The sequence below is a fragment of the Sminthopsis crassicaudata genome, chromosome 2 (genome assembly GCF_048593235.1).
Source record: "Sminthopsis crassicaudata isolate SCR6 chromosome 2, ASM4859323v1, whole genome shotgun sequence".
NCBI classification, from domain to species: domain Eukaryota; kingdom Metazoa; phylum Chordata; class Mammalia; order Dasyuromorphia; family Dasyuridae; genus Sminthopsis; species Sminthopsis crassicaudata.
The window spans coordinates 585,524,030-585,548,487 of NC_133618.1; the positions used below are offsets into that span (position 1 = coordinate 585,524,030).

At 39.7% G+C, this 24,458-nt stretch overlaps 1 protein-coding gene across 3 annotated transcripts in view; it reads left to right on the forward strand.

The window, feature by feature from the left end:
• The first annotated feature begins 365 nt into the window (after positions 1 to 365).
• MXI1 (MAX interactor 1, dimerization protein) overlaps positions 366 to 24,458 on the forward strand; it is a 107,439-nt gene continuing 83,346 nt past the window's right edge. For 2 of the 3 annotated variants that reach the window (XM_074295560.1, XM_074295561.1), the window contains exon 1: positions 367 to 878. In XM_074295560.1, coding sequence (XP_074151661.1) covers positions 617 to 878 — 262 coding nt within the window. In that variant the 5' untranslated portion in view covers positions 367 to 616. Of the gene's footprint in view, positions 879 to 24,458 lie in introns of all 3 variants that reach the window. The other variant, XM_074295565.1, reaches the window with a different exon arrangement.

Below are 24,458 nucleotides of genomic sequence, written 5' to 3' on the forward strand. Positions count from 1 at the left end.
AGAAAGGGGGGTGAGAAGAGGGGAGTAGTTCTCCATTACCTAGGATGGTTTTAATTCTACCCGGTTCCAGACTGCGGTGTGTTGTTTGTGCAGGTGTATAAAAACAGTCGTCGTATGGATTTTTCCAGTTCGTGTCAAATGCGGTGAATTTCCGTGAAGGACTGAGCAGAGGCAGGTTGAAACCGCGACTGAGGAAAGGATTCAGAAGGGGGAGGACGGGGGCAGGAGGGTGGGGGCGCACAATCTCGAGTCTCTTTCCGCACCTTTTATGCTTACTGGTCAGATGTACGTATACGGCTCGCGCTAGGACCCAGCGACCAAAGAGCCTCAGTCGTCCTGTAGGTTCATTCAATCTCTCATACACACACATACACACACACACACACACACACACACACACACACACACACGCACACCCGCGCGCGCACACACACGCACACATACACACACGCACGCAGACATACACAACTGCAACCAGGAGAGGTTCGGAAAGTCTGCGAGAGACTCTTTGCGGCCGCATTTTCTTCTCCTCAGATCCTGTCCTGCACTTGGCAGCAACAAGCCTCCTCCCAGAACGTCCGAAGCAAGAGCTCGGAGATTCCGCCCCCCCCCTACCATGGGCAAACGCGGCAGGCCGAGGAAAGAGGCGAGATGCGGGGAGGAGGATGGGCCGGCCGCCTCTCCGGTGCCCCAGCCTCAGCCGCAACTCCAGCCCCAACCCGGGGCGCCCGTGGCAGCCCAACTCAGGTGCCCCTTCAGTGACATCTTCAACACCAGCGAGAGCTCGGTGGAGAAACACATCAACACTTTCCTGCAGAATGTGCAAATCCTGCTCGAGGCCGCCAGCTACTTGGAGCAGATAGAGAAGGAGAACAAAAGTAAGTTTGCGGCTTGGGGGGGGGGGGGGAGAGAAGGGGGGGCGAGAGAGAGAGAGAGAGAGAGAGAGAGAGAGAGAGAGAGAGAGAGAGAGAGAGAGAGAGAGAGACAGAGAGAGAGAGAGAGAGAGAGAGACAGAGAGAGAGAGAGAGAGAGAGAGAGACAGAGACAGAGACAGAGACAGAGACAGAGACAGAGACAGAGACAGAGACAGAGACAGAGACAGACAGAGACGGTGGGTTAGCTTCTCGCCTTTCACCGTCTGCGCCTAGCCCCTCAAACAAGCCGCTGTCCGTTTCCAACCCTCCCCCAGCTCCTAGCTCTGAGCGACTGACACCAGAGGAAGGGACAGGCACTCCGAGCTTACAGAGATGTAACAAAGAGAGGGGGAGAGAGCGAGAGCGAGGGTGTGAGTCTTCTGTGTATCTGTCTGCTGGGGCTATGGAGAAGGGCCGAGGAGAAAACTGCAAAGTGTTGTTTGGCTGACAACCGAGCAGTAAGCGGGCTCTCCTCGAGATCATTTTTAGGCTCCTTTTTTTCGGTCTCCTTGGCCGGACGGGTGTTTGTTTTGCCATCGCCTGGATCTGGGTGGGGTGGGTATATTAGCAGGCTATAAAGTTGGAAGCAGAGGGTAGAGAACGAGGATTCCAGAACAAAACCCCGTTCTTTCTTCCTTGCTTTCTTTCATTCTCGCGTTCTCGCTCGGTCTCTGGCTCTCGCACTGTCTCCACTGTCTCTTTTTTTCCTTTCCATGAGCGCTGTTCTACAGAGAACCACGAACTGAGACAATCGGGGGCTGCTGCCGGCACAAGTGCAAGGTGGTGGTAATCTCCCTTCCCATACTCTAGCAAAAAACAACAAACAAAAAAGATTTAGCCTGAAGAGACTCCCTCCCCCACCCCCCCAAAAATGGCCTTGTTCAGTAAGGAAGTTGGCCAAGTGGACGATGCTAAAAGGAAACTTTACGATCTTGCAAGAAACAATAGTTGACGAGGGTTTGGGCTGTTTTGATGGAGGTGGGTTTATTTAATTATTTTCCTGGCGATGTCTCCAGCTCAGCTTTCCGGACAGGCAAGGAAGTAAATAGTCTTCCTGATAAATTAGGTCTATTGGCCTTGGTTTGGGGGGGTCCTAGCTTTTCCTCTTGGACTCCTCACGACCACCCCCATCCACCCCCACCCCCCCAACTCAGTAGAATAACCATCCCTAACGGGTGCATGCTTTTGCCTGAGCTCGGCTCGGAGCAGTCATTGACAATAAAAGATGGGAGGGAGGGGGAAGGGGGAAAGAGATTGAGAGAAAACCCTGGCTATTTAATCTGTCCGAACAAGCAGTAAGATCAATGTAAGACGTACACGTACACGTACACACACACACACACACACACACACACACACACACACACACACACACACAAAAGGTCAGATTGCAACGTGTCAGATCTTGCAACCCTCCCCTCACGATTCCCCCAACACACACTCATTCCCACAAGCCAAGAACAACAACATCACACACGATATACAAATATCCCCACTAAACGAACGCATCGACTTTCAGGATTAAACTAATCATATGAAAGCACGAGAGATCCTGAGAATTCTTTATTACATTTTAATCGCATTTCTGATGTTGACGGAGCGGGGGCGGGGAGGGGAAAGGAGAGAAGGGGGCTTCCCCCGCCCCCCATTCTACCACGCTCTTCGTGTTTAGGTTGCAAAGGAAAAAAGCTCTGATGTCCGAGTTACTGTGTTTCTTTCGATTATTCATGGAGGGGAGGTAGGGAATGCATTGGCTAGGGTTGTAGTTTCTGAAAAGCTGGAGTGAGAGTATGTGGAGGGGGAAGGGAGGAGGGGAAAAAGCAAGGATTTTTGTATTCGTTTTTCGAGTGCAGATTGAGGGATGACACACTGGGGGTCTCTCCTTCCTCATCTCCCGAGTCTTTTTTCTCGAGGGTCGCGTCTTGTGTAGACGAAGCTAATCTTTAGAAGTGTTTATGGAAGGGACCTTGGACGTGGGTTGAAACCTTTATTTTGGTTTGTGTCACCCCTAAACTTAACCTCGTTCTTTCTCTCTCCCCCTGGGGATGAACGGAGGACCCGGGAGCTCAGCGTCTTCTCGTTTATCCGCTTTCCTAGTCCTTGGCATGGCCGCAAGTCACGTAGGCAAAAAGCCGAGCGAGCCGGGTTGCCCAGTGGGGAGTGCGGAGGAGGAGGGAAAGGTCTCCTCCCTGCTGAGCTAGTCCGCGTGTTCTTGTTTGGGTGGGGAGGTCGTAGGAACAAAACTAAACAAAACCTGACTTGCTCCTTGGAGTAGGCTTTAGCTCAGCAGTCGCCTCCTTTCCTCGGTCAAAGTCAACTTCACGAACGTATTCAGCCCTGTTTCTCAGCACCAGGAGCCCACTCCTGCCCTGCCTCTCCCCCCCACCCCCCACTGGAATATTTTTAGACCTCGCTCTCCCTTTTTTGCTGCTGCTGTTTTGCTTTACAGGACGTGCTGCAAACAGCACCCTGATTTCCGCAGATGTGCTGAGCGCAGAGCGTGAAATAATGTGGCGAGGAGGAATAAAAGGCAGCGGGGCTGGATTGCTGAAAACGCTGAGGAGCTGGAGGCGCACATTCCCTCCCCCACTCCCCCTCCCTCCGCCCCCGGCCTCCCACGCATTGTTGGTGCTGTGGGGGATGACATAATCCGAAGTCTCTCGGTCCTCCCTGCTCTCAGACCAGCGCCACCCGAGTGGCATGCCCTTCTTGTTGTTCCCCTGGGCTCCTTGCCATCATCCCCTGCAAATATCACCGAATTCTTTCCTACACCCCCCCTCCTCCAGAGAAATACAAGGCGCTTTGGAAGGCCTTTCTTTCCCTTCTTCATCTTCTCCGCGGCCCTTGGCTGCTGTTTTTCCTCTGGCTCCACACAATGCCCAACGTCACGTCACCGGTGTGTGCTTAGAAACCCTGTGAGCGGCCGAGGAGGGTCGTGCAGCCCCTCTCTCCTCCGCAGGCAGCGGTGCGGCTTGTTTTGCTACAGAGCATGGGTTGCATTAAAGAGAACATCTTAATTGGCAAAAAAAAGTGAGAGGGAAAAGAAATGAGTTTTAGACTCTAGACAGGGTCCGACAGGAGCGCAGGGTTCAGATCTGGAATGTTTTTGGAAGGAAAATGCCGCTGCTTTTCTTTTTTTAAGCTTTTCCCCAGTTTCTTGCATGGTATTTTTTTTAGGTCACATTACTGCATAGAATGCTGCTGGCTCAGGTGCATAACCTCCCTGCCTGCATTACAGCCCGCTCCCCCGTAGTCACTTGATCTCAGTTTCTCCGCCTCTCGCCGCTTCTCCCCTCCCAGTTGGAGACACGTGGTTTCCACATGGAGATAAACTTCTCTCCTCTGACTGGACTTGACCTAGCTGCGTCTTTCGGCCAATTGGCAACTTTGGCCTCTTCTGACGTCACGCGTTGCTAGGGCTTAGAGTTCTGTAGGTGGGACCAGGAGCCTAGCCCAGGAGTCTCTGGGAACTGTAGTGCTTAAGCTGCCAGTCTACCCTCTTCTTAAAGGGACTTTACGCGGACTGGCAATCTTTTTTATTTTTTTTTAGGAGGAGAACGCTCAGTAAATAGATGTCACTCTTGTATAGGCTGGGACCGGAGTGTTGCTAGATGGGAATCTCCCAACCCCGTTGCCATCCCGGGTTCACCTTCTACTTGCACTCTTGTTTACAAATCGGGGAGGACAGAGTGTGGGCATGCATAAAAGCCGGAGCTGTTCTCGAAATCTTAGTGGACCGGAACAGGATTAGAATCTAACTCAGGAGATTTGGGTAGCTTACTCCAAATGCTATATTATTTTTTCTGTAGATGGAGTAGGTTTTTGTTGTTATGTAGTAACCAAGTCAAATCAACAAATAGTTAGTTATCTCCACTTACTATATGTAAGGCCCTGTGTTTCAATTCGTAATAAGGGACTGGGGAAAGAAGCAGGCTTAAGTTTTGCTCTCCACGACAAAAAGGAGAACCATTCTCTTTGAATATCAAAGTCTTCCTCGGTTTGTAATTGTCCCACAGTCAAATTAATTGCCAAGACTGAACTAAAATCATGGCTGATGTGTAATGCACACGTGATTGAAAATTAAGGTGATATGTGTAATCTTCATATTTAAAGAATCATCTCCCTCAGTGGCTAAAGGTGGGGGAGGAGCAGAACAGGAGAATTCCATGAGGGAGACTCATAAGGTGATGAGGTGGAAGGAGCCTTAGGGATCATCTTGGGCAACCCCCTCATTTTACACAGGATACTAACCTACAGTTTAAAAGCCAAGGAGGACGAAAACAACAACAGATAAATCACTGTTGACAGAAGCAAAGAGATTGTTTTGTCTAGTTTGGGAGGAGGAACGTGGAGGGGTATTATAAGTACTTAGGAGAGAAAAATGATCCTAGGACTACTTGAGAAAGATGATTCAGGTGGAAACAGGAGACAATGGAGCCTGAGAAGTGAGAGATCTGTCTGTGCCTTAGGTGAGGTTCAGGATCAGAGAAAGGGTTCTTAACATTAAATTCATACAAGCAGCAAGTGGAAGAACCAAATTTTGAACCTAAGAAGTGCAATTTCAAATCCTATATGGCTAATACTACACAAGAATAGTGAAGGGACAGAAACTTTCTTTAAAAAAAAAAACAAAAAACAAAAAAACAACAAGAAGAATTTGAGGGAGCTATATTATTCAGTCTATCCTCTTTCTAACTTGTTATCCATATTTACCAGACAGGTTTACTTACTGTCTCCTAATGTTGTACTCACACTTGCCTTTCTTTTTGCTATCCACATCCCTCAAGGCCCAATTCAGAACTGACACCTCCTCCATGAAGCTTTTTCTAACTATTTCAGCCCTGGCTAAACTCAGAACTCCAATTACAATTAAAAGTTTGTATATGTAATTTAACATTTTTCTTTTCTCTGATTGTTTTCCTTACCCCTGTTACTTGTCTCTTCACTTATATTGGATCCCTTAAGGTAAAGATTATATATAGTATTCCTATTTTAATAAATTTCTCCTAACACAGTCACTGAACTCACAGTAGGTGTTAAGGAAATATATGTTCATCTGACTGGAAGTGAGGATTAACTCCAGGCAGGAATAGAATTGAGCCCCAAAGTCCAGAACCAGGAAGGTACTTAGGATAGTAGGGCTGTCAGAAGTACTGGTCAAGTCTGGGTTTTGGGGCTCTGCTCTACATTTAACATTAGCTAGTTCAGGAGAAATGAGGTAGAATTATTCCTCAAGAGATATGAGCCTACATGGAGGTAGAAAGGTCTGGACTTGAGGGTTGTGTACACAATGTTTCTGCATGGTATTTCAGAGTGGAGAGTTGTTTCTAGGCAGTTGATGTTCAAACAGGTCACATTTTCACCACTGAGCTGTCCAAACTAAAAAAAAAACCTATGGATTATTATTTGGGGGGTTTGGTGATGCAGATTCTTCAGTGGCAGCCTTGTTTCCCCTGATTCTTTGGTTAGGAGGCCCAATATCGCTGCAAGAGACTTATATTTAAATGTTTTCTTAGTTCTAGATTTTGATCTCTGCAAGCCTGTCTGATAAGTGCTGGTGTCCAGTACAGTGGGTTGGCACCTCGTCAAAGCTGGATAACTGGCTTTGAAGATGTTATCAGCATTTAAGGACTCAAAATATCAGAGACAAGGTACATTATAGAAGGAGCACTGGTATAGGTACTTAGTCTCCAAGGAATGTAAGAAAACAAATCCCTTTTTTCTTAGTTTTTGGGGAAAAAAGAGGTATTAAACTGTGCACCTGCAGAACTCTCCATCAAAGGTCTCTTCATAACAGCTGCTAACCCTTACAGAAACATGCAGCTCAACCGGGACTGCATGTGAAACATAGGAGCCATTTTTAAAAGCCTGGGAAGAAAGTATGGCCTTGATGACCACTAAACTCCTGCGCAGCCTGCCTCAGGGGTTGCTAGAGTTACTCTCAAGAAAAGCGTTTACTTTTCAGCCAGGAATTTTCTGCTTGGTTATGTGCTTGGAAATTGTGTCTCTGGTTGCTTGAGACTTCTAGGTCAGTATCTGAGGCCATTGGATAAGAAGAATTCCTGAATTTTGCCTGGTAGAGTATGTATGGGTCACTAGGTCAGAAGGTTCTCTCCCCTTAGAATTATGGAACTTGAAAGCTGGAAGGGCTCATAGAAATCATGCAGTTCAATCTCTGGGGTATTCCAGATGGAGAAATCGAGTGATTTATTAAGCATCAACAATGAATAAAATATTTATTGAATTAATGAATCTGTGAAAAAATGGAAGGTAGCCTTTTTTTTTTTTTTTTTTTAAAGCATCTTTAAATGCAAAAATGAATTGGCCACAGTAGTGTTCATGCCCATTGTGGTGTCCTCTGCTGTAGATCCTTTCCTCCCCTCTACTTCTCTCCTACCCCATCCCCTACCAACACTTTCTATAAATATAGTTAGATAAATATTGATTTAAACTGGGTTTCTAGAGCAGGATCACATGTTTGGCCTGGCCTGATCCTTGCTAAGATACCACCTTTAAATCAGAACTGACACACCTAGGCCCCCTGACAACTTTGGCTTCCCAATGACCTTCTTTCTGAGAGGTGAACCATGGTTTTGTGGTTTTGGAGTTTCTTTGAATAATGCAGAAAGCTATTTTCAGAAGGAAGAAGTGGAGTAAGGCTTGTCTTAGTCTGAACCTCTGAACCACTCCCTTCCTTTCCCCATTTAAAAACAGAGGCATATAAGATCATAGAACTCAGAACTGGAAAGGACTTTAATGATCACCTATTCCAACCCCTTTATTTCGTGGATGAAAAAAAAAAATGAAGTGACTTGCAGTGGGTCGCAAAGCTAGCCACTAGTAAAGATGGAACAAAAACCCAGATGTCTAGTCTAGTGTTCTCTCTATTGCTCTTTGGGGATTTTTTTCCCCTTGCAGTCAGAACTAAATTAAAGAGCTGTGATAGAGACAGAATTCTGGAATTTGGATCCTGGAGGAAAGGCAGGTACATGTATGTAGTACTTGATACCCTGCTGTAAGAGCAGTCTGATATTCAAATTAATGATCCTCAAACCCGAGTCACCTACCTCTGCTTATTTCAAAAGGCTATCACAAATTTCTCATGGAATTTACAAAACAAAATTAGTTTTAATTCTATGTCATTTTAAAATGTGTTTTAAAATTTATGAAGAACCCAGGATTGGAATAGAGTATAAATATGAATATTTTCATATCCTAGAAGAATTAAAGTCAGCATTGATGAATGGGCGCTATGCTTATTGATTCCCTGTTTCCTGGGAACTCATAGAAATAGAGATTAGTGCTTGAAGGGACATTGGAAATCCCTCATTTTGGGGAGAAGGAAACTGAGGCTCAGAAAGAAGTGACCTAATTCACAGAAAAGAGTGTCCAATTAAGAACTGGAACCCAGGTCTTCTAATTCTTGACTTCATTATATTACCCATTGATACTTGGGTGACAATATCTCATTAACATTTAGCTCTAAGCAAGCAGAGATTTTGCAAATGGACAGCCCCTAAGTACAGACAGACACCTGTTGTGTGGCTTCTTTGCTAAGACCTAATGGAAATGATTGTCTCTGAAATGATTGTCTCTGGTTCATCCTCAGCCAGATATGTTAAGGCCCAGGACAGCTGTCTTTATCCCTCTGGCTGAAAACATTGTCCACTTGCCACCAATTTGGACTTGAGAATCCAACTTTGCTTCCTGCTCGGCTGGACTGGTTGCTTTACTGAACTCATCTTTTGTGAAAAGAAGGCTTTTAAATACAGGTAGACTTTGCTCTTCACAATGGATTTGTTCTTTGCTAGAGAGAGAGGTAAGGAAATAAGAGAGATGATGTTTATATAAATCAATTTAGATTTACAGCTTCATCAGAAGAATTCTCAAAAGGAAAGCTAATGCAAATGTTTCATGTTTCTGTAAAATGGAAAATAATTTGCAATATTAGTGATTATTCTCTACACTAATAGAAGGACTAGAAGTTAGGAGACAAGTTTCTAGTTTGAAACCTCACAACAACTAGCTGTATAACTTTGGACAAATTATTTTCTTTCTCTGGACCTCGTCTGTAAAAATAAAGGAATAAGGAAAAGGGGTATCACTTCAACAATTAAGTCTTCTGAAGAAACTTTGGCCCAGGAAAGTGTCAGAGATTTGCAATGTTCTTCTCACCTCTGAAATGTGAGTTTTCTAGGGAGCTATTCCTTTTCTCATTTGCATGTGAATCTGTGGGAGACTGTAAAGCTTTGCATATGGGTGGGCTAAGAATGGAATCATTGTTTGATCTTTGTGGTTATTATATGCTGTTTCAGTTAAATACTTTGCCATTTGGATAAAACAAAAATAAAAACCAGTAGATTAAACTAAACAACCTCTAAGGGCCTTTTAAATCCTAACGATATGATTTCTAAAGAGAGATCACTTTCAGCTATTTGGTTAACTGTAAATTTTTAAAAGTCTATTTTTGGGTAAGACACTCTGCCTATAACTTCACCTTGATTTCTAATCATTATCTTTATTGCATAAAAACCATACTTTCAAGAAGAGTGTTTTCCTCCATTTTTTGGGGGGGGAGTTACATATTTTGTGTATAATCCCTGGTCATTTATTCAGCTCAACTTTTTATTCTTTCGAGATGGGTAAAGTGGCAGCACTCTATCTCCATTCTCTATTACTCATTTTGTGATACACTTTTCATAACATGCCCTGCATACTATGCCACCTTAAAGCCTCTTGACAGATTCTGATGCCCAATTCCAGCACATGTTTAAGAAAAGCAAATGTATTTTAGTAATATTCTGATTAGAATATACATGGTAAGGCTAAAAAAAATGCTATTGTAAAAATAATAGATGATTATTTTTATGAAGTCATAATTTAATATTCATTTATTCATTCAAAAGATATTTACTGAACATTTCCTATGGCAAGAGCCAATGCTAAGTGTTATGGGGAACACAAAAGAGTATAAATTTAATCCTTGTGTACTGGGGATTTAAGATAAGCAATACACCAATAAATGCTACAAGATGAAATTAGTATATTCGTAAAAGAAGTAGAAACTCAGAGTTATGGTAGTGCAGAGGAAAGAGACTTCACTTCCTGCAGGAGAGATTAGGAAAGGATTCTTGGAGAAAGTGACTTTTCATCTGGGTCAGTGAGGGTAGGCAGGAATTAGATAGGCAGAACTTGTATTATTTGAACCTCTGTTTTTTTGGCTCTTTTGCAATAAGTTAAGACAGCATAAACACTTTATTGAATTGATTTATGTTCTATGCAGGCAGATCTGTAAATAAGGGCTGACATTTAGCAGCTCTGTTTTCCTGAGTGTGGGGAGAGGGTATGGTCATTGTCCTAGGCTATATAAAGCTCCGTCATTGCCCTGTGAGATCCCTACATCCTTTCCCTATCCCAGGCCAAGCCAACACTGCTTCTTTTATTTCCTTAGTCTTGTGAGATTCAGAGACAAAGCCTCATGACACTGTGGAAAGATCCCTGTAAAGAGACCTGGGCTTTAAGGCTCAGATCTGCCATTTGTTAGCCATATGAAAGTGTGTGAATGGGTAAATCTTTCAACTTCTCTGGGCCCCATGGTTGGATCTGTTTAGGGAATTTGACTTAGAGGTAGGGTAACTTAGATTTCAATCCCACTTAAGATACTAGCTATATTGTTTTTGAGTTTCACTTTCCCCAAATGAAAAATGAAGGCCGGCCTGTTTGGCTCTAAAGCCTCTTCAAGTTCTAAATCTATGGTCTTATAATCAACTGTAAAATGCTCACTTCCAAGAGTTGTTGTGAGGACTTTCTCTAGTTCAGAGAGTTTTTTGTAAAACTCTCCTCATGGGCTATGGAGGCACTAGCAAAACTCCTGAGTAGGATCGAACCAGATTAAAATATAATTGGGAAATTTTCAAACAAAATAAATTTTAAAATACAATACAATACAGGCATAGATAATATTGTGTTTTTCTAAGTCAGTGTGCAACATTCAAGGACCAATTTCTATTTGAGTTTGACACTATTGTTCTAGATCATCTAATAATGAATATATTCAATTTTGTTTTAAAACATACACAAATATAAGCATTAAAGTGCTCCTGTCTTTCTTAACTTCTTTTTTCTTTTTTTTTTTCTCATTCCTCTTTTGGCCCTCCCACAAGTTGAAACTAAGTTTATGAATATCCAGTAGCCAGTCCCCAAAGAAGTTCCTAGCAAGTATTTCTTGCTCTCCATTTTCAGAGGGAGAAATCAGATCCCTAGGAGATAGCTGGGGAAAGAGAGAATTATCAAGAAAGCCAGAAACTGAACCTGGAATTGTAAAGTCCCCAGTGAGGCCCCAGTTAGGTAGGGTGTGTCCCCCCTTGGCCAGGCCTATTGGTCTTGGCGTATGTTCCAACCTGTTTTCTTACTAGTCATCCTCTGGCAGAGGACAGCCAAAACCTGTTGTATTCTTCTTAAGGCATTGAAATTGAGGACAAAGTGGGCTCTTCCCTTTGAGGGAGAAGTCACCTCCATGCTGCTTTGCATGGATGGTACCTCCCTGTCCAACATCTTCTGGTAAACTCATCCAACCAGTACAGCCTTTCTGAGACTCCTCATGGGGTGATTATGTCAGACTTCCTGAAGGATATTTGCCAGGCTGATGGCTTGAGCCAGTAGCTCATGCAGAAGAAGCAGGGGTGGAGCGTGTCAGACAAGCTTACACAGCAAGGCAGCTACAATGTGGGGGTAGGAAGGAAGGGCATAAATGGGTTGCGAAGCTCCCTTGGACTGCCTTTGCTTCTATCGTCAGTCAGGGAATTTACACTGCAGGGAGCAATCCACATTCCGGTTGTTCATTCTTTAATCTTGACACCAGCTCCTGGAATTCTGTCACTGTCACAGGGCAAAGGAAGGGACGGCTTGGAAGCAACAAAAAGATCTGTGTGGGAGCCAGCCTCAGTGAGCCCCATGACAGTCTTGGAATTCCTCAAGTGCTTTCTCTTAGTGGCCTCCTTGTGACTAGCCCAGACACTGGGGAAGGCTTGGGGATGGCTGGTCTCATGTATTCACATCATTAAGTCTAGTGTATCTGTATCCCAGTTGGTCAAGCAGCTGTGGCCTTTAGAACATCTAAAAGATTAGAAAGAAGCAGTGTCACAAGGGTCAACAAAAGCTTTGCTCTGGACACTGGGGATCTGAAGCACTTGCTTCCTTTTCAGATGTGTCAGGAAGAGGTCAGTAAGAAGATAGGAGACAGATCTGAATTGAAAGGATTTAACTTTTGTGAACCTTTTTATTATGGCTTCTGGAAATGTTACTGTGGAGCCATGACCATGTTACTGGACACCAGCTATAATAAGGAGGTCTGGGTAACCTGGGAAGGAATGAACTGTTTATGTTGGGCCCTCCTACAGGGAGGAACAGAGATGGAGAAAGGGGGGAGGGGAAATAAAGAAGTATAGATAGACAGAATTCTCAACTTTCTGCCTCTTTAAAAAAAAACCCAGAATTCCACCTGTCCTTAGAATAATGATGATAACTTACATTTATATAGCATTTTAAGATTTGTCAATTGCTTTATATACTTTAGTTTTACATCTCATTTTAGATTTGGTTTTTTAATATAATCACGTCAGCTATTAACTCTTAAAACATTTTATAACTAATTTTATTTACTCTATTCTTTCTTTCACCTGATCAAATTCCTACAGATCTTTCCCTGTTCTTCATTTATGAATCCCCACTTTCTTGCTTCTCTATTTCTTCTTGATTTCTTCAACTCTTAGGTAAAGTCTAACCTGAAAGAAACTTTTCTTACCCCTCTACCCTCAATTCCCCATCCCTTGAGAGAAGGTACCTTTTTTTTTTTTTTTGCCTTTCTTTGTATTCCCAAAATTTAGCAGTGTACCTGATACTTAAGAAATGTTTAATAAATCTTTGTTGATTAACTAATCTTCCCCACTACTTTGAAAGAAAAATAAACCAGTAAATAAGCCTTTATTTAAAATTTGGCCTATGTTTAGCAATGTGCTAAATATCGGAAAAAGGGATGAAAACATCCCTTTGCTTCTAATAAGTCTAATAAGGGAAACAGCAATAAATAACTAACTCCGTACAAGATATATGTTATCTTTATATGGATTGGAAAGTCAATAATTTCATAAGGGAAGTTTCTAACAGCTGTGAAAACTTAGAAAGGCCTCTTGGGGGAGAGATTAGAACTTAGTCTTGCAGGAAACCAGGTAAAATAACAGGTGGTAGTCAGAAGAGAGTATGTGTCATAACTAATGTAAAGCAAAAGTCGAAGGGTCTGTGGGAGGAACTTTAAGTAGGTCAAAGGCGCTGGGACATAGAGTACGAGGAAAGGGAATAAAGTGGAGAAAACTTGACCACTAGGAAGAGGCCAAGTATAAGTAGCATAAATGCTAAAGAAAGCGCTTTATATTTGATCCTGAATGGAATATGAAGTCTCTGAAGTTTAGTGAATAGTAGAATATTATAATTAGACCTATTCTTTAGTAAAATCACTTTGGGAGCTGAATGGATGTTGGATTGGGATGTGGAAAAATTTGAGATAGAGAGACTAATTTGAAAAATATTGTAATAGTCCAGAGGAGAGGTGATGAGGCTCTGAATTAAGGTGATGGTGGTTATATCTTGAGAGAAAGAGACTAGAGGCATGTTATTCTCCCCATTATGCAGATGAGGAAACTGGAGCCCAGAGTGTTTATGTGATCCATCTCATGTGGAATTTGAACTCACATGTGTCTAAACTCTGTCTTGTTCTTTTTTTCACTAAACCAGGCTGCTTATTCAGAAAAAGAACTTAGGCTGATGAATAGTGTGTGGAAATCCAGATGAATTATTTTGCACATGACAACAGTCCCAACCTAGACACTCTAGAGTTCAATCATCATTTAAAAAAAAAAAAACTTACTATAATGCAAAGTGTAATGCTGCATACTGAATAAGATACAAAAGTTGTTATGACACAGCTTCTAACCTCCTGGATCTTAGTAGAGGACCTTAAAAATTTAGTGAAATGGATAGAGTCAAGTGTTGGAGAGCTCTGGAGATGATCTGGTCTAAAGGCAGATGAAGTATTATTATCATTTCTGCTTTATAGATAAGGCCTATGAGAACCACAGCAAAAAAAAAAAAAGGGGGGGGGAGGGGGATAGAATTATACAAACATTTTGGTGCTGAAGAGGTGTTATAGGCTAAAGCCCACATTGTACAGATGAGGCAAGTAAGACCCAAAGTTATAGCATGACTTGTTCAAAGACACATTTTCTCAATGGCAGAGTCTGGTCTCTTGGTTCCTTTTATAATATTTTTTCCATTGTACTTATCAATCAACACTCATTCCGCACTTTCTCTGTGCTAAGTGCTAAGGATACAAAAAAGTCCCTGCCCTCAAGTAGTTTACAATCTAACAGAGAGACAACATGAAAGCAAATATTTACAGAGTAAGCTATATACAAGATAAATAGAAAATAACTAAAAGACAAAAAACACAAATTAAGAGCAGTTTGGAAAGATTTCCTGTTGAAAGTGGGATTTGAGCTATAATAGGATATTCAGATTCCTCTGCTTGTTCAAGGACCTGGTGTCGCTGAGACGCCTTGGTCAGTTTCTGTAGACCAGAAAGTTGATGGTAAATAGGAGAAAAAACAATTTAGTTCTTGGCCCAAGCAGATACAACAAAGTAAACAAGCACTCTGCCAGGAATGCAGGAGCTTCCTTCCCTGCTGGGAAGCAGGGTCTACCATGGTCTTCATTGGAAGAAGCATGTTTAGTGGGACTAGATTTAGCAGCATTGACTGAATTGATTTAGAGATTCTTTTTTTTTTCTTCTTCTTTTTTTTTTTTTTAAAGAAAGAATGAAATAGTTTCTAACTTGTGGGTTGATTTGAGAATACAGCTTTTCCTACCTTGTATTCTAATGAGGGAACCTGCGGGTAAATAACTAGGTTTACACAAATTATATACCTAGAAAAAGGAGAGCAATATAGGAAAAAGTGCCCTGGATTCTAATTCTTGCTTTTCCATGACCTTGAACTGATCACTTTGTCTATCCAGATCTGTTTTCCCTTCTATAAAATAAAGTGGCTGATCTAGATAACCTCTAAAGCTTTATGAAAGTATATTAAACACTATTTGTGGAACATTGACCTTGACATAGAAGTGCAGAATTCTATCAGACACCTAAAACCAGATGAAAAATAATATCTCATGCGTATGTTATGAAGACCTAACAAATCTCTCAGATATGCATGTTAATTGATTTCTGCAATGCAGATTCCTCTTGGATTCAACTTGTTCAGAGTAAGAAGAGAACATCAGTGAGATTAACAAATCCATTATTATCACTGAAAATCGGCTGTCGTGTAAGGGCCATTTAATAAAATGTTTTTTTTTTTTTTGTTTTTTTTTAAGCTCTTTTCTAAAGAGCAAGAGAGATCAGAATAGGAGTCAAGTGCAGCTGTTGGAACCCCTGCCAAGCAGCCTGATCTCACCATTAGAAAACTGAAGTTAAAAACTCCCATTTTCTGTGATCTCAGATGAACACCCTCCTTCCTTCTCCCTTTCCCTGAATCCCATGGCTCTTCTTGCCCCTTTCCCAGTTTCCCGTGTCCTTAGCACCTGATTTGTTTAAGTGCGTCCTGTCCTGGATTGGAGCAGTCAGCCAGCATGGGTGAATGGAATCTGGCAGACTACTTCTCTGGCAGATCATTACGTCACTCTTTTTAGACCCAAATTTATCTCTATGCATACAGACCGGCAGCACTCTAACTGCAGGCTGGCCTTGAAAGAACTCACATGAGGGATGTCTGATTCATGGACTGAGTCCTGTTTCTTGTTATGTTGTCCTGAGCTTTTTGGGCATGGTGAGGAGTGCAAAGTAGGGTGGGAGAGGTGGTCTATCTGTGCGTGTGTATTTAGATGTGAAGGTAAGGTTAGTACAGGGAGGTGAAAAATAAGACAAAAACATTATTATTGTTCTGGGACTTTGATCTTTCTTCCAAAGCCCTATACCATCTTTACCCTCTATTGAGCCTGTCATTGATTAATTCAACGCATCTACAAAAAGCTGATCTACACACTAACCACTTTTTGAACAAGTCACTTGGGAAAGTTATATAATCTGTCTGTAATGTCTCTATTCCTGATTCCATCCATGAAATAGAAACACTATTTACTGGCCCTGAATAACTGATAACTATTATTGGCAACCTGAACTTTAGAAACTGAAAGGAGTTCATATCCCTAAAACATAAAGCTTTGCACATTCTACTCTACATAACACTGACATTTAGGATCACTGAATACTCAGCTTGATACAAACATAGAACCTTTCATCCTCAAATGAGATACTCTAAGAGACAATGTCATGATAGGATATGGTTGATAGCCAGGAAGACTGAGCCTCTTATTTACAAAAGGATACCCCTCTTGTCTTTACTTTTCCCATCTGCTGTATGGAACTCACGATGTACACATTGTTCTATCATAAGAACATCAAAAGTGCCACATGTGATGCTTTCCCTGGTCACTTTCCACTAGGATTCTGTTCTGTCAGGAGCACATGGGATAGAAAACAGGTAATTGAGGTGATTGTACCAGGCCCAGAACCTTAAGGGTAGGGTGGGAAGCTCACTGCCCACAGCTGGGCAATGACTCAAGTAGGGCAGCCACATGAGGAGAAGGTGGCTTCCCCGACTGGTGCTAATTAGTAGAGACTCAGTCATGGACATATAATCAACCTCCAAGTTTTCCATGGCCCCCTGTCTTGCCATATAATCCTTGAATTAAAATCCTACTATGTGTAGAGTCATGCATGCTAAACAGCTGTGTATGAAAAGATAGGTAAGTTAGTGTCTCTGCCCAGAGCTCAGGGTCTAGTTCAGGGAGATAAGGCACACACACACACACACACACACACACACACACACACACACAAGTATGTTTGACACTTTGATAATGTCATAAATGTAATACAAAACTGCCCTTTAGAGACTTTTTTTTTCTCTTTCAAGGCTGTCCTCATCCATATAAAATTGTTTTCCCAGTGAACCCATATTGTTGGAAGCTTGGCCCTAAAGGGGACCAAGATTGTCCTTTTTGTTGACCCTCAAGGGCCACAGACATTGCTCCAAACATTCCAGCTTCCCTAATAACCCATCTAAACACATTGAACATTTTATATTTAAACCCCACAATACACTTTTCTGGGTATTATTACTCCCTACTGTGGAAAGTAGTATTTTCCTTTCTTTGTCCCCAAACTGTGTATCTTAAGTTCCTGTGGCTACTTCTTGGAGGAAGCAAAGCAGTTTGGGATCTGTAAAGGTATTTTGTAAATAGATGAGATTAAATTGCATCCTAATAGTTTCTCACTCCAAATAGCTGACCTGTGCAAATCAGTTTGTTTTTTTTTTTTTTCCTCTCTCTTGGAAGTAAGTAGTAGAGCATTTTTTTTTTAGATAATTCTGTCTCGTACCGACCTCCCTCTAGCTTTCTTCTTGATGATGGTTGTTACTGACACATGATGGGGAAACCCAGATCAGAGACTATGAAGCTACCAGCTGAGAAAGCAAAACCATTCAGGGTCTTTTTTTTTTCTTTTTTAAAGAAAATAATGTCTTTTGTGGTTTATGAACACATCTGTATTTTAGCGACCATATTTTTAGTTCTTAAATGTGGTGCCAAGTATAATATTTGAAAGCACTGGCAAAAGTTTGTAACCCTATGAACTCATTGGAGATCACTTTCACTGTATACTCATTATAGGGAATATGTAGAAAAAGTATCACCCTTGAAACTGAGAAGTTTGGGTTCTGGTCCTAACTTTGCCCTGAGCTTATTTTTTTTTTAATTATAACTTTTTGTTGACAGAATATATGCATAGGTAATTTTTTACAACATTATCCCTTGCAATCACTTCTGTTCTAACTTTTCCCTTCCCTCCCTTCACCCTCTCCCCTAAATGGCAGGCAGTCTTATATATGTTATATATGTTATAGTATATCCTAGATACAATATATGTGTGAAGAACCGAATTTCTTGTTGCACAGGAAGAATTGGATTCAGAAGGTAAAAATAACCTGGGAAGAAAAACAAAAATGCAAACAGTTCACACTCATTTCCCAGTGTTCCTTCTCTGGGTGTAGCTGAATCTGTCATTGATCAATTGGAACTGAATTAGATCTTCTCTTTGTCGAAGATATCCACTTCCATCAGAATACATCCTCATACAGTATTGTTGTTGAAGTGTATAATGATCTACTGGTTCTGCTCGTTTTACTCAGCATCAGTTCATGTAAGTCTCTCCAAGCCTCTCTGTATTCCTCCTGCTGGTCATTTCTTACAGAACAATAATATTCTATAACATTCACATACCACAATTTTCCCAACCATTCTCCAGTTGGCGGGCATTCATTCATTTTCCAGTTTCTTGCCACTACAAAAAGGGCTGCCACAAACTTTTTTACACATATAGGTCCCTTTACCTTCTTTAGTATTTCTTTGGGATATAAGTTCAGTAGTAGCACTGCTGGGTCAAAGGGTATGCACAGTTTGATAACTTTTGGGGCATAGTTCCAAATTGCTCTCCAGAATGGCTGGATTCTTTCACAACTCCACCAACAATGTATCAGTGTCCCAGTTTTCCCTCATCCCCTGTAACATTCATCATTTTTTCCTGTCATCTTAGCCAATCTGACAGGTGTGTAGTGGTATCTCGGAGTTGTCTTAATTTTCATTTCTCTGATCAATAGTGATTTGGAACACTCTTTCATATGAGTGGATATAGTTTCGATTTCATCATCTGAAAATTGTTCATATCCTTTGACCATTTATCAACTGGAGAATGGCTTGATTTCTTATAGAGTCAATTCTCTATATATTTTGGAAATGAGGCCTTTGTCAGAATCTTTAACTGTAAAAATGTTTTCCCAGTTTGTTTTCCTTTTAATCTTGTTTACATTAGTTTTGTTTGTACAAAGGCTTTTTAATTTGATATAATCAAAATTTTCTATTTTGTGATCAATAATGATCTCTACTTCTTCTTTGGTCACAAATTCCTTCTGCCTCTACAAGCCTGAGAGGTAAACTATCCTGTGTTCCTCTAATTTATAATCTCATTCTTTATGCCTAAATCATGGACCCATTTTGATCTTATCTTGGTGTACAGTGTTAAGTGTGGGTCAATTGAGCTTATTGTTTTACTGAAGCCAAGTCACTACCTCTTTACTGAGCCTCAATTTTCTTCTAAGTAGCTGATCTCTAAGATCCTTGCAGAGCTAATTAATATTCAGGACATTTCAGAGCACAGAGGAGGAAAAGTGACTTTTTCAAAAGTCAGATTGTCTTTTTGGTTCCTCTTAGAATCTGCATCCTTGAATCTTTCCTCTCTCTTTGCCAACTTTCCCCCCATTTTAAGTGCCTTTTTATGCTATGAATAAAGGTATCTGGGTGGTTGTATGGTCTAGTGGATACATTTCCATTAGTATCCAAGAGGTGATTGATCTCAAATATGCTTGCATTTGAAAAGACAGGTGCCTACTGATCATAATCTAGCCTTTTGTTTACTGTTAGCCAGTTCAGACAGTTTGGATCCTGTGGGATTAGAAGTCACCAATTTTAGGTAGATTGAGCGAAAGCCTACTCCAAACCAGGATCTCTTCAAGTTCCTCTCACTTTTAGATTGTTAGTTTTGGGAAGAATTTTTGGCTTTCAAAAGGAATTTTTCTCTGTTTGCTCAGTTATAATTTTGCAATTTTGTGTAGATATATTTTACAGATGAAGAAACGAATCCTAGAGAAGTTAGAGAAGCTGACCCAATGTTAACAGCATTAATTAGTGGCAAAGCAGTGAGATCTAGATCTTTTCTTAAACCCCATTTCACTCCTTCTGTAGGGCTGGGCCATTTCTAGGAACCTTGAAGGGTAGGGAGAAGTAACTTGGTCGGTTTCATCTTTGGGCACGGAACTCATTGCTTACTGAACTCATTCTTCTCCTAACTTTACCAAAGAACAGGACGTCTCCTTCCTAAATTGCAAAATTGTCATAAGTATTTTGCAAATAATATTTTGGTTCTTTGGTGAATCAAATCAATGTGAGTACTCCTTTCACTGATAGAGACTATAAGCTATCTGTGCATTCATAATCCTGTTAATATACCTTTGTAAATTTTCCATAGTGGACACACCTAATGTATCAAGGGCTTTCCTCTAGTTGTTTTAGCATTAAGTGGATAATTTGGGGCATTAGTTTTTTTTTTTTTTTTTAATCCGTGCTTAGCCCTTTTTTTTTTTTTTTTTCTAATTGTGTATCTGATGATTTTTTTCCATGGGACTTCTCTTGTGTTACCTTCACTGGTAATACAATATATAAGTCTTCTGTTTGGCATTCAAAGATCTTTATAATCTGCCCTTCACCCACTTTACACCTACCTTTCCATTTTTTTTTTTTTTATATTTTATAACTATATAACCATATGTGCTACCATCCAGTAATACTGGCTTCCTTGTGCTTTCTTGAACAAGCCACCATCTCCAGATTTAGCATTTTACCTAGCTGTCTGTTCCCCATGCTGTCCTCATTGCTGCTTCCTGTTTTCCTTGGCTTTCTTCATGTCCCAGCTAAAGTCTCAATCTCCACAGGAAGTTTATCACCACCTCTCAATTTTAATACTTTCCGTCTGTTGAGAAGTTTCAAATTAGACTGTATACGGCTTATCTGTTCAGCATATATGGGAATCATATTCTTCGTAATTCTGCAACTTTCAACTGTTTTACTTCCCCCCCATATATATTGTAGATTGTATGTTTTCTGGGAGATGTTTTCTTGGCTCTACTTACTTCCCTCTGCATTAGTTCATGTAAATCTTATGCCTGTCTTCGTATTTGTCATTTCTTACAATGTAGTAATTTTCCATTACATTCATGTAGCACAATTCATTTAGCTATTCCCCAAAAGACATGTACTTTGTTATCCAAGTAAAATAATTTCACTGTTTGTCCACCCAACCACATATCATAGTTTTGAAAATAAGCATTCTTTATGTAAGGGTCAATGTTGGAAAAATTACCCATGCATATGCTTTGTAAATAAGTTTTAATAAAAAAAAAAAAAGCATTCTTAGGCCAAAATCTTCTGATTATAGATTTCATTTAGGAAACTCTGCAATGTTCTGAGGCCAGATGGCTATTTTATCTAAAAACAATATCTTTTTTTCTATTTGGACTCTACATTGAGTTATCCTCCTTGACATTGGCAAATCTCTTTGGCAAGCATAAATCTCCATTTCATTCTTGAATATAGTCTTGCAATGAAACTTTATTACATCTTTGAAAGAATCTTGTATGATTTTGGCATAATCCTGGTAAATATCTTGTTAAAGAAACATTAAAATATCATTTTACTGTACTAAATGAAATGCTTTTTCCATACTCAAAATCAGTAGTGTCATGTATTCTTTATACTTTTCAATTATATGGCTTGAAATTTGTAATTTACTGGAAAATAGTGTTCAAAAAAGTTAGATCCCTATCCATTCTTGCATCATGGATTCTTCTATTAATACATTTGGAAATTTTTCATAAAAATTTTGCAGAAATGGGAAAGTAGCATATAATACCACAAAAACTTTTAAAGATTTAACAGGATTATAATGTCTAATCATGATTCCAGAAGAAGATGAAACATACTTCCTGATCAGAAGGAATTAGATTTGGGATGCAGAATCACACATATTTTGGCTAATTGGGAATTTCTCTTAATTTATGCATATAAGGACTTTATTTTTTTTCCTCTTTTTCCCAATGGACTTGGACAAGAGAAAATATATTTAATTTTAAAAACTTAAAATAGATAAGGGTGTTACAAATGCTAAATATTGTATATAGTTTCAGATAAGGCCATTGTCTTATTTTTCTTAATTGTCTTTGTTGTAAGATACCAGTTACAAAGTGGGGATAATATGGAAATGTTTATAATATAAAAACACATCAAAAAAACACAAAAAGGGGAGTAACATATAGGTTAGTAGTTAATAGTTACCTTTTTAGCTAACAAGATTCATGATTTCTCTTCCTTAGGTATTGCTTCCCTCTTTCATATACTCAAATCTTTCAACACCCTCAAGATTGTGTCCCATCTGGCACAAAATTCCTTTTTAATCGACTTTTCTCATCTTTTTTTTTTTTTTTTTAATAGTTTTGATTTACCAGATATTTGCATGGGTAATTTTACAACATTGACAACTGCCAAACCTTTTGTTCCAATTTTTCCCCTCCTTCCTCTCCCCCCCAGATGGCAGGTTGACCAATACATGTTAAATATGTTAGAGTATAAATACAATATATGTATACATCTCATCTTTTCTTTAAGTCATTTGTATATTCCTATTCCTATCCCTACCCCTCTATTACTCACCTTTTTTTTTCCCCTGTAAATAATAAAGAAATTTATACTATCATTCTGAAAAGGTTATAACAATGGGCTCTTTACAGTTTCACCATTCCTGTTATTTCCCAGACAAAATAGCTAACATATAGAATTTTAAAATTTTCAAAGTGCTTTACAAATTCTCTTTTATCCTAATAATCCTGGAAGGTGAGTGCTATTGTTATCTCCATTTTTTTCAGTTGAGGGAAACAGTTATTAAATGACTTTTCCAAGATCACATAGCTAGTGTTTGAGATAGGATTTTAAACTCAGATCTTCCAGGCTCTTGGTCTAGAGCTTCATGCTCCCATTTACACACACACACACACACACACACACACACACACACACACAGGGAGACTCCCCTTTAGAATGTAAGTTCCTTGATGACAGGAAATGTCTCACTTTTGTCTTTGTATCTCCAGCTGAGGTTTTATAAATGCTTTTCCCTTCATTTTCTTCCTTATGCAGTCTATTGGGTCTGTAATGTTGGAATCCAAATATAGCTCCATTATCACTGATGAAAATTTTTATAAAAGTTGTTTCATTTTTTCACCTGAAACAGTAAGATACCCTTCCTTATCATTCCAATCTTACCTTAGAATGATTAAGTTAGGTCTTTCACAAAATTTTTTATAGAATTGTTTTCTTTTCCCTAATTCCTATCCTTTGTAGGTGACTCTGCTCATAAGCTTTATCATCTTTAATATCTTATAAACAATTTAAAATTGTTTAATTTAGCATTGCCTTTGGCTTCCATCTCTCTTCTAAGTATGTTTGCTGACTGCCATGTTTTCTAAGTTCTTGTCTTTGTTTTGACAATTTATCTACTTTGATTAAACTTTCTTAGGAAATAGTGTTACCTGTTCTTTTTATCCATTATCCATATTTTGTTATCAATAGCTTAAAAAAGAACAAGTTGTAATTTTAATTATACATGATATATATATATGTATATATATATATATATATATATTTAGTTTGTTATTTCTCCAACAAGCTAATAGTTTTAATTCATCCAATTTAAAAAATTACACACCAGTTAGCAGTCCTTTCCTCTGTTAAAATATAACCAGTTTCATATTTAATGACTGTGTTTACCATGTTCAACATTTACTTCTTAAAAGTTTTCATTATATAAAAGCATGAAACATGTAGTGTATAGACTTTTGATGTTTCAATGATGTTTATTCTTAAGACATTTTCCAGGAAAAAAAATCTGCCTTTTTGTATGTCCCATTTTCCTTTGTGAGTCAATCCATCTTGCACTTGTTAAATGCCTACTACTTGCAAGGCACAGTGCACAAAATTGATATGAAAAAAAGGACTTGCCCATAATGTTATATTCCACCTTTATAATAAGGTCACCAAATAAGGCAGAAACTGATTCAATTTTAAGCATTTTATCAATTTTTATATAAACTCATCTATAATTGATATTGGTACATAAACTTCAATTATCTTCAAGTCTCTCTTCTTGAAAATGTTTATGAGTATTACAGTATGACACAAATGATATTTCTTGTTGCCCTGAGACATACAATAAACTATATCTACTAACTCTTTATTCTCCCTTTCAAATATAACCTCAGTGTTTTCCTACTATTCATCTGTACTTTTTGTCTTCCGGTTTTATTTATATCAAGATTATCAACATTGTTAATTGATAATACTATTTGTTGGTCACTAGAGAAGGATTTGATGTTTAGGTTATCCACAACTAAGTAAATTTTATGGATGTGACCTAAAAATGGAATGATTCTTAGCACCCTCTGGTCCCTTTTATGGCTCTGCCACCATCATTTTAAAAATAGAAGAAAATCTGAATACAACTGAGCCTTTTTTTTTTTTTTAAACTTGACTTAAGACAATCTACTGGTAAAAAAGTCTCCCCTTATTTCCCTAAACTAAGGTAGTTTGGAAAGTAGTCATTGTTTGGTGCTGTGTCTATATTGGAAACCTTTCCATAATAATAAGTCTGCCAGGTTTGGCATAAATTTTGAAAATCCAGAATTATCCTCACCACAAGATATAGCAAAGAGTTGTTTTTCCTTCAGCCTGGAGGAGGACCAGGACATCAGGGAGATGATGCCTTAACAAGATGGA